This window comes from Dunckerocampus dactyliophorus, chromosome 1 (genome assembly GCF_027744805.1).
Source record: "Dunckerocampus dactyliophorus isolate RoL2022-P2 chromosome 1, RoL_Ddac_1.1, whole genome shotgun sequence".
NCBI lineage: Eukaryota > Metazoa > Chordata > Actinopteri > Syngnathiformes > Syngnathidae > Dunckerocampus > Dunckerocampus dactyliophorus.
In genome coordinates, this window is record NC_072819.1 from 37,667,810 (window position 1) to 37,678,476 (window position 10,667).

Sequence of the window (10,667 nt, forward strand, 5' to 3'; positions counted from 1 at the left end):
AACTTAATTAAGAAAAGAATCCTGAACAGAGAAGATGGCAGCAAAGTAAAATCTTTATTGCAGTTCTTGAAGTTTGAAACAACAACAAAAAAAAACCCATCAGTATAGGTTGGTTTCTTCAGTGTGAGCCCTAAACTTCGGTGCGGAATTGCAGCGCGGGGTTCCTAATTTTCTGCTTGTAGTGTTCATCACACTGTTCGCTCTGGGCCACGGTGAAATGACTCTTCCAGTCGCCAACTTTCCCTTTAAAGACAGCGGGATAATTCAGATCAAACTGACATGGTTACAAGCACTGGCAGCCATTTCAGGCCTTATTCTGTACCATTTCTCATGAAAGGAGACAACTTCAGATTCATCAAGGGAGCATTGGTAAAGTTGGTCACTTTGTTGTCTTTCATACGGTCAAATTTCACAGCAGAAATGATGCTCTCCTTCTCCTCGGCTGAGGGGGACAAGTCTAGGAAACTGCACAGCTTGTCGATTTCTTGTCCCAAATTCTACGCACAGCAACACATTTTGTGTTAATTTCACAGAATGCTCTCGGAATAGAGGTAAAACTGAACTTTCAGGCATACAACAGATTGTCAATTGGGCACGGGAAAAGATACAGTCAATTACCTTGGAGCTCACAATTAGTCCAGTGGAGTATATTACTGTAGATTTGACACATATACAGTCATCCCTCGCCACATTGCGGTTAAAATTTCAAGGCTTCACTCTATCATGAGTTTTCAAAAATATATGAATTCAGAAATCATGCTGTTTTGTGGTTGAATAAGGACAATTATAAGTCAAACAAGATGCATGTTTAAGCAAATTTTATGTGGTTTTCCTATATTGAGGTTTTTCGAGCATGACAATGGCTAAATATCAGTGTTATATAGTGTTGCATTTTATATAAGAGTGTTTTTTTCTTCTGCAACTGAGCTACTGCAAGCTTGTGGATCATTAAAGTCTGTGTAAGTCGAAGTCTAAATGAACTAAAATACAAATATAAGGCATTCCGAAGATGACAAACACGTGAGGCTATACCGTATATTATTGTACACTGGTTCACTAGGTGTCAGTAATGTTACTGTATTATTCGACGAGGCACACAGGCGTCAGACTTGATCCGCGGAACAACAGGCTTTTATTGCAGGTTTGAATTATCTTACAACAGGCACAATAATAATAACATAATAATGATGATAATCATCATAGTAATAACTATATCTATTGTTTTATGTCTGTGCATTGAAAAAGTCATACTCACACAGAGCTTTTCATTTATGAGTCATGCATATACACAAACGGAATATTGATTTCAATACTGAATTTAATTAAATGGGGAATGAAATGGCTTAGCCAATGCAATTGCCAACTGTTAAATCATTCATTTTGGTGAGTAACCCACAATTTGAATCCAATGCAAAAGTTCAGAAAAAAATACCAAAATCAATGTATGCCCCTCGACTACTGTCTGAAGACTGTGTTGAAACAGATGGCAGAATACCTCACCTCGGTCAGATCTTCATAGAAAATATAATGAAGCTTTGGATATGTTTGTTTCTTCTCCCACCAGCCGTCTACATGCTCATGCCACGGTCCGTACGCCACTGAATCCAAATGAAAATGTAGTCAGGTACAAAAAGACAAGAAGCTTACACTTTGACCTCACTATTCCCATCCATGAATCTTTGCAGGAAGCCATCCCAGTCTCCTGGTGCAGGGTGGATGCTGTTCATGCGACAGAAGTGGAAATGGGACACAGCAACATCCTTGGGGTTACGAGCCACGTAAATGACCTGCACAGAGAGAAACATCTCTTCATCAGTCACGTACGGCTAGTATGTTCAGACTTTGTGTGGAGAGCGGACGCTTTTACCCGACAGTTGTGCTCCCAAAATGTCTCTGGTACAAGCTGGACTGGTAGATGAGTTTTAATGAGACGAGGAGTGATGGTGAGCTCGTCTGCCAGGTCTTTTCCTTATTGAATGAGGGCACAGTCGAATGTCATTTAAATCCACAAACATGGTAATGCAGGAGAGGCGTAGAAGCACTTCTTTGAAATGCATTGTTGTGCATTTTAGTGTATCATTGTTATTAGTAATATGTAAGATTTCATGACTTAATTCACACATTGCATTATTATAGCTTAGAAGTACTGTATACACTATTAAGAAAAAAAATGTTTTATCTGAATTAAGACTGGTTGCACACCAAAGGAGCAGGGCAGGAATCACTCTAACTTCAGGGTATGCAATGCGAACACGCAGCATGTTCAGTGTACAGTCGCCCCTCGCCACTTTGCAGTTTGAATTTTGCAGCTTCACACTATCACGTTTTTTCAAAAATATATTTTGTGAGTGTGAATGGTTGTTTGTCTATATGTGGGTGTACCCCGCCTCTCGCCTCTCACAGTCAGCTGGGATAGGCTCCAGCAAACCCCCACGACCCTAATGAGGATAAGTGGCATAGAAAAGGGATGGATGGATGGATATTAAATAATAAATCATGCTGTTTTGTGGTTGAATGCAGCCTGTTATTAGTCAAAACATATGCGTATTTTACCAAATGTTCCATATTTTTTTTTACCTTAATTAAACATGTTCAAGCATAAAAATGGCTAAATGACCAAAAATACAAAAACAATATATATATATAGTATGAGGCATTCAAAAAATGCATTCAAAAACATTGACATGTAGTATTCTACACTGGTCACTAAATGTCAGTAATGTTATCGTTATGTTCCATGGGACACAAAAGCGCCAAACTTGATTGCTGGAACGATAGGCTTCTATTGCAGCCCAACAACAGAAATCTGACGAGAACTGGACTTGTGGGACGAAATGGGGGGGTAAGTCACTGTTCATATATTCCACTGCTGATGGGGATGTCATACAAATTCATGTCAAAAAAATCTGAGCTATCCCTTTAACTTAAATATTGTTTTCATAGGAAAAACTGTACCCAGACTGTGCATTCAAATTAAATTAAATTAAATAAAAAAAACTGTGTTGTTATTCAATGCAACACGTTTTTTGAACGTATAGCAATGATAATGGTTTATTTGTTTCGGACATGCTAGAAAGTTACCAAAGGGAAACGTAAAACGTTTACACTTATACAATTCAATATGTCCAAGAAGGAGTAGGAAGAAGCGGAGATTATGTAATCCTAACGCTTCTGCATGCTTTAGCAATTACTGATAGTTTGTTCACTTCCTGTGTTTAAATAATTAGCAAATAAATCAACAGCAAGCTAAAGCTAGATAAATAAATAAATACAGGAGGAAAAAACAAAGAGAAACTTCGTATCAGGTATAAATAAACGCAGGCTATTGTAGTGGTTTATACAGTACTTAATCATTGCACTTCAACACGTTGGGGATCACAGAAATGTTCTAACCTTTGGGGTGACCGGGTATGCAGAGCTCCAAAAATGGGACTCTTATGTACAGAGGTAAGGATGTCTCTTTCTCTGGATGCGTCTTTCCAAAGTACAGACGATCCAAGAGGTAGCAGACCCATGTGGTTCCTGGGGTGAAAATAACAATACATTCAGTATTCCGTATACTCGGAGGGACACGATACACTCAACTCACCAGACGAGGCGATACACGATGTTGGGTTCACGAGAACAAGGCGATATTTTAACATTGCTTTTAAGAAAACGACAATGACAAAATATGGGACTGCACAAACAGGCTTTTTTATTCTACTGAGTCACAAAACAATACAGGTGCATTTTGAAATGTTTTCTAACTTTATATGCATCACCTAAGCATGATGCTTTAAACCTTTGAACGTCTTTCCACAAATTGAAACAAAAAGTTAAAATTATAAGAGTTAAAATGACGGCAGTTGTAGCTGCTGCTATTAATCATTTTTGTTGATGTGTAGTTATGTAAAGATATACAATAGATTGCAGATTGCAGTAGATTAGCTTTATGTTTATGCTAAAAGAACTACAGTTCCCATGATGCCTAGAGTGCCGAATCAGGTAGTAGTGAATTTTCCAAATGGAAGCTAATACCTCATGTTCTGAAGTGTTATGCAGCAAACATGTTTTGATCTGACAAATGTTAAGTTTGATCAAGAGTATAATTACTACACCTTCAGCTTGGGCATTAACACTGAGCCAGCTGTTGAACACTGCTGAAAAAATGCGTCTCACGTCTCAACCAACCGGGCAAACAAGTGGGGCTGGGAACACAGGTTGCAGGTTGGATTGCAAAGTTTAAAGTATGCGCTAAGAACCTAATGTGCAGTTCCAATAATGCCTGGCACCCTGCCACTGCCATATACAGTAATTATCATTATTATCATTCATGGCAGTGACGCCATAGCTCACAGTCGGATAGAATTCTGGCTGCCCTTCTACCTGACAACTTTTCTCTATACGAGAAATATCGTCACGTTTTAATCTCGCGAGATTTTGTGACACCCCTACTGTATATATAAGATCTTTTTCAAATGATAAAGATGCTGATGATGGTATACATGCTTCCAGCCGTACCTGATTTAGGATAAGTGGCGATGACAATATCATCCGCTTTGGCCTTGAAGTTCTTCACGTTATCCCAGTTGTCGGTGAAGTATTTTGTCATGGAGACACCATGGAAGTCAAATAGTTCTGGGCGAGGTGGCGTCTCCATCTGTTCTTCTTTTTAAACACAATAGAAACATCTCTGTAAAATAAAGCTATCATCATGTCCACTTCCTGTTAATAAAGAGGGTATCTGGACAGTTTTCAATTAAAAAATTGTAAGACCTTTTTCAAGACAAGATTAAGGCTAAACCAGGGCAAAAAAAAAGATATGCAGTTTTTTACTAACTTTTAATGCATGCATTTGATGAACACCAGGGTGCATTAATGTCAACTGTTAGACATGCAACCATGCAAACTACTTAGATAAAGCAAGTCTTGTGTTTTGGGTTTGCAGCTGCCACTAAGCCAGGAGACGACTGAGTTACTGGAGCAAGCGCCTTGAAACATTTCAAAGATGAATAAAAGGCAAAAAGCACTTCCTCCAGTAGCCTACGACAGTGTTTCCCACAAATGTGTTTGTGGCGGTGACGTCTCCCCGATGGGGCGGGGCGAAACGCCATTATCTAACTTGCCATGACTATGACTGGACTTTTTAGGAAAGTAAACCAATGCAGGTAAGTACAACAGTAAGAGTTTGAACAGTGTGAATAGTTATTTTATTTTTAGTGTAAGTTCCTTGTTGGCTGAAGTACAGCATTAATAGTTCCAGCTAAAAAAGTTATACATGTATTTAAACACATACATTTGTGTTTTTATTCATTAGTAGCAACATTTCAGCTTTTTCAACTTATAATAATGCCCTTTTACTCTATTTTTCCATTTCTGCTGGGTTTTTTTTTTTTGTTTACGTAGTTTTATTTATGTAATGTGCCACGGACCCATGGCAGGCAAGTCGCAGTACACAGATGGCCCCCAGGCCACACTTTGGATACCGCTGGTTTGCGTGTTTTACCCGGGAGGTAAGGTGTTGCCAGGCGATAAAGGAGTCTCTCCCAGCTCTTCTTGGCACAGTAGCTGGTCAGGGGATGGGTTGCTTGCTTGAGGAGGCTTTCTGCATACTTTCAGACCTGCCTTGCACGGCGGTGCTGCTACAAACTCACTCGCACGGTAAAAACTTTTCCTTTCATGATTGCTTGTATTTAATTAGCCAATAAATGCCTGACGCAAAAAACACTTCCTGTCTCTGACTTTTATTGCATAACCCCCACTCGCTAAAGATAACGGCAAGTTCGCTAAATTGTCAACACAGATCTTTTCTGCTACGTCTTATTCTCTCACAAACCAAGTGTGAACGAGGTGTGTCATGACGCAAATTAATTAATACCGCCATAGTCATTAAACTTTGCTTATGAGCAGGGCAAACAGGAAGCGCCAAAGCCATGCCATCCTGGCAATTTTTGTGAATTAATGTATGAGAAACCCTGAGAACTTCTGGAGTTCTTGAGCTACAGAATGCAGATGACACCTTCACAGAAAAAAAATACACAAAACCGGAGGGAGACATTTCACTTGCTTGGTCCAATATTAAAGGTAATGCCTTTAAATGTCTTTGGAAACTTCAAGACATTCCAGATAATTCAATCCGACAATACTTTTCATATGCATATATATGAAAAGCATATGCATATCATATTTACCAATTGTTGGAGGATTTTCTGGCTTTACCGGTTTTGTACAATATGAATGGCTGAAAGTGTAGCCAGGTCATAACACCTGTGCACGAGTAAAACCCATGTGACCACCTGTCACCCTAGCAATACCCCCACCTCTGTACCTACATACATACAGTACATACATACATACCACCACAAGTGGTCAAATGAAATATAGGTACCCAAACATAAACAAATGCCAGCACCAATATAAACCCAAAACAAACCAAATAAAGTTTCTCCGACACAATGTGTCCCATAAGACATGTCAAAAAAAGTGATGTGACAGCAAGAGAGGTTAAGCACTTTGGACTAATAAAATGTTACAGTATGCCAAAAATCTTAATTCTGAAATGAAAACTGCACTTTAACAAGATGTTTTGACTTTTAACATCCACTTAACCATTTATTGAATCTACTCAATATTACCATAAATAAATATTACAATTTAACAATATTTTGCAATCTTATAATTTGTCACACAAACAGCAAACTGCCATTATCTAGTCTAGTCAAAAATGATCTCACCTGAAAAGGAGGTTGAGATGAATGCACCACAAACTACCAGCAGTAAACCCTAATTGAGCAAAACACAGAAAAACAACAGTTAATATTTCTTATTTAACAATCAAAAAAAAAAAACAAAACACAAAAAATAAGAATCATATCATACCTCAACTCACAGTGGGCAAAGTAAAGATACTGACTTGTAGTGCTCTGCAAGCAAGAGCACGTTTACATTATTTGTCAGGCCACACCTTTATCCAGCAGTTCTGTCATGATCTGTGGTGCTGCTCTTCTGCCCCCTGCTTGTGTTTTGATTGCAGTGCAAGACCGGCTGGCATGGGAGGAGCCATGCGCGCACACCTGCGGCTAATTCCTGTCTGCTACATAAGCAGCACACGCCTGTTCTTCGTTGCCAGACTGTCTCATGCTACTTGCTAGTAGGCTTCTCGAGCTCTCTGTATTTGCCATACCTTCTGGTCATCTCGTGTCTCGTGTTCCTGCTTGGTTACCTCCAGCAGTGTTTTTGGTTATACCCTATGAGTACTTTTCGCTTGCTTGGTAGTTCCAGCAGTGTAGTTTTTTGTTTTATCGTATCTCAGTATCCTGTTATCTGTGCTAGCAGCGCTTTTCGTTTGTGTATTTTTCCCGTGGCTTGCCCGGAGGATTTTCTGTTGTACTTTGACCTTTTGTGTTTTTGTATTACACTCCTTGTGAGTCTCTTTTTGTTATTAAACCTTTTTGCACAGACCCTTTGCTCCACTCTGCTTATTGGGATCCAGCACATTGACTGTAGAGCAAATCCTGACAGAACAATCTGGCCAGTCATGGACCCCGCAGAGCTGGAGCATTTTCGTTCCTCGCGAGTGGGCAACCATGAACAGACCCTTAAAGCGGTCTTGGACACGCTTGCTACCCTCTCTGCTAGTGTTAGCACCATAGACCTCTGTCTCGAGCGTGCCTTAAACCCGGCACTTCAGGAAAATGCAGCCGCTCTAACTAGCCTTACTGCCACCAACCCACCTTCAGCGTCCACCTCCACCAGCAGTGCCATCCGCGAATCTAGCATCCCTCACCTGCCACGCTTCTCGGGGGAAACCACCTCCAGCGAACAGTTACTCCACAAATGTTCGCTCGTGTTTGACCAACAGCCTAGCCTGTATACATCTGACTCGAAAAGGTGGGAGACCACTCCCACCGACCGATCTCGCCCCCACGCAACGGCGAGGACGACTTCAGGAGTACTACTACTAAGGAGCAGTCGGACGAGACGCCGATGCAGCTGGGGAGTCAACGGCTGACATCGGTCGAGAGAGCCTGCCGCCGTCGTCTCCACCTTTGCCTCTACTGTGGTTCAGCTGCTGCTCTTATTAATTCAGGTGCGGACAACAGCTTCCTAGACTCTAGTTTTGTGGAGGAGCACAGGTTCGCCTAGCGCTAAGGAGGTACAATCACTAGATGGGCGACTACTCGCTGTCGTCCGCCACCAGACTGTTCCCTTGTCCCTCCAACTTTCAGGCAACCATTATGAGTTAATTAGCTTCTTCGTCATACCATCCCAGGCTGCGCCAGTTGTTCTCGGATTTACATGGTTACACATAACTCAGTCAGTGACTGGAAGAACACTCGTATCCTTAGTTGGAGCAGTTACTGCTCCGCTAACTGCCTGCATTCCGCCGTTCCCGTAGCCCTGAGACTAGCCCGTTGTTTGAACAAATCAACTTATCCGGGGTTCTGCAGGTCTATCACGACTTAAAGCTAGTGTTTAGCAAGGACAAGGCTCAGTGCTTACCTCCACACCGCCCATACGACTGCGCTATAGGTTTCATTCGACCGTCCTCTTCTCGCCTTGGAGCTGTTTTTTTTTTTGTCGCTAAGAAGGACAAGACATTGAGACCTTGTGTCGATTATCGTGGGCTCAACGATATAACTATTAACAATCGTTATCCCCTTCCTTTTATGGACTCGGCCTTCTCACCGCTACACTCGGCCAAATTCTTTACCAAGCTCGACTTCAGGAACGCTTATCACCTGGTTCGTATTAAGGAGGGAGATGAGTGGAAAACCGCATTCAATACACCCTTAGGCCATTTCGAATACCTAGTGATGCCTTTTGGCCTAACCAATGTACCCGCCGTATTTCAGAACCTGATAAACAATGTTCTTAGGGATATGCTGAACTAGATTGTTTTATATATTTCGATGACATCTTAATTTTTTCCAATTCTCTGCAGGAGCATGTCCTACACGTGCGGCGGGTGCTCTAGCGACTCCTCGAAAACCGCCTTTACATATAAGCCGAGAAGTGTGAATTCCATGCCACATTCGTCTCATTTCTGGGGTACATCGTGGAGAAGGGCCAGCTCAGACCCGACCCTGCCAAGGTCCAGGCAGCGGTTGACTGGCCAACTCCCATATCAAGGAAGCACTTACAGAGGTTTGCCAACTTTTATAGGCGATTCATTTGAACCTCTTACAAGGCTTACATCCACTAAACTACCTTTTGGACCCCAGAAGCCGAGGTGGCCTTTGTCAAACTTAAGTCACTGTTTACTTCCGCTGCGGTTCTCATTCACCCTAACTCTTCTCTTCTGTGTAGAGGTAGATGCTTCAGATACAGGAGTGGGAGCAGTCCTATCCCAGTGATCCCCAGTCGACCAGAAGCTCCACCCGTGCTCATTCTTCTCACGTCGCCTCACCTCTGCAGAACACAATGATGTGGGTAATCAGGAGTTGCTGGCCATTGTCCTTTTGCTGCGGGAGTGGAGACACTGGCTCGAGGGCGCGGCTCTGCCATTCCTAGTCATAACAGACCACAAGAATCTGGCATATATCAGATCCGCCCAACGTCTCAACTCCCGCCAGGCCCGTTGGTCACTGTTCCTGACTCGATTCGGCTTTTCTATTACTTACAGACCCAGATCCGGGAATATCAAACCGGATGCACTCTCCAGGGTATTTGGCCCGACTGAAGCAGAGAAGACACCAGACACCATACTGCCTGTAGTAGCCAGGGTGCTGGGAGCGCTCCAGTGGGAGGTAGAGAAGAGGGTATCGGAGGCATCTAAGGACTTACAAGTTTCAGAGGGGTGCCCAGTGGGCAAGCTGTTCGTGCCGCAGGAACTCCAGTGGGGCCATTCCTTCAAGTTGGCCTGTCATCCTGGGATCCAAGATTTTGGTGGCCCTCACTCTCCAAGGACGTCAAGGAGTTTGTTGGGGCCTGCTCTGTCTGTGCCAGGAGCAAACCGTCTCACTGCCCACCTTCCGGATCACTTCAGCCACTTCCCATTCCCGCTTTCCCCTGCTCACACATTGCACTTATTTTCATCACCGGAGTTCCAGCTGCTCGTGGCAAGACAGTCATACTCAACGTGATTGATTGTTTCTCCAAGATGGCCCACTTCTTTGCTGTCCCCAAACTACCCCCTCCGCCTTACTGGTTACTGGTCAAGCACGTCTTCCGTATCCATGGTATCCCAGCCGATCTAGTATCCGACAGAGGTCTACAATTCACATCCAGAGTTTGGAAAGCCTTCTGCAAGGCACTTGGAGCAACGGTCAGCCTAACATCCGGATACCACCCGCAATCCAACGGCCAGACAGAGTGGGCCAACCAGGAGTTGAAAGCATCCCTGAGGTGCGTCTGCCACCAGCACCCCTCATCATGGTCATCCTTCCTCCCCTGGGCGGAGTATGTGCACAACACTCTTGCGTCATCGGCTACAGGTATGTCCGCTTTCAAGGTTGCTTATGGGTTCCAACCTCCACTCTTTCCATCGCAGGAGTCTGAGATAGCAGTGCCGGCGGTTCAGACCCACCTGCGACGAGCGCATCGAGTTTGGTGCAATGCCCGCGCAGCCTTGACCAGGACTGCTGCACGTGACCACCAGCTAGCCGATCGCCATCGGACTCCTGCCCACGCCTATCAGCCGGGCCAGAAAGTCTGGCTTGCCTCCCAGGACCTACCCCTGGCCC

General features: G+C 43.2%; 1 protein-coding gene across 1 annotated transcript; it reads right to left on the minus strand.

Moving 5' to 3' along the window:
- Positions 1-43: 43 nt before the first annotated feature.
- LOC129187362 (cytosolic sulfotransferase 2-like) lies at positions 44-6,945 on the minus strand. The gene is made up of 9 exons (XM_054786513.1): positions 6,862-6,945; positions 6,717-6,765; positions 4,504-4,650; positions 3,394-3,522; positions 1,868-1,968; positions 1,661-1,787; positions 1,501-1,598; positions 323-497; positions 44-243 (listed from the first exon to the last, which is right to left on the minus strand). Exons 3-9 carry the CDS (start codon positions 4,640-4,642, stop codon positions 131-133), a joined length of 882 nt encoding a protein of 293 aa, XP_054642488.1. The 5' UTR covers positions 4,643-4,650; positions 6,717-6,765; positions 6,862-6,945; the 3' UTR covers positions 44-130.
- Between the last annotated feature and the right edge of the window lie 3,722 nt (positions 6,946-10,667).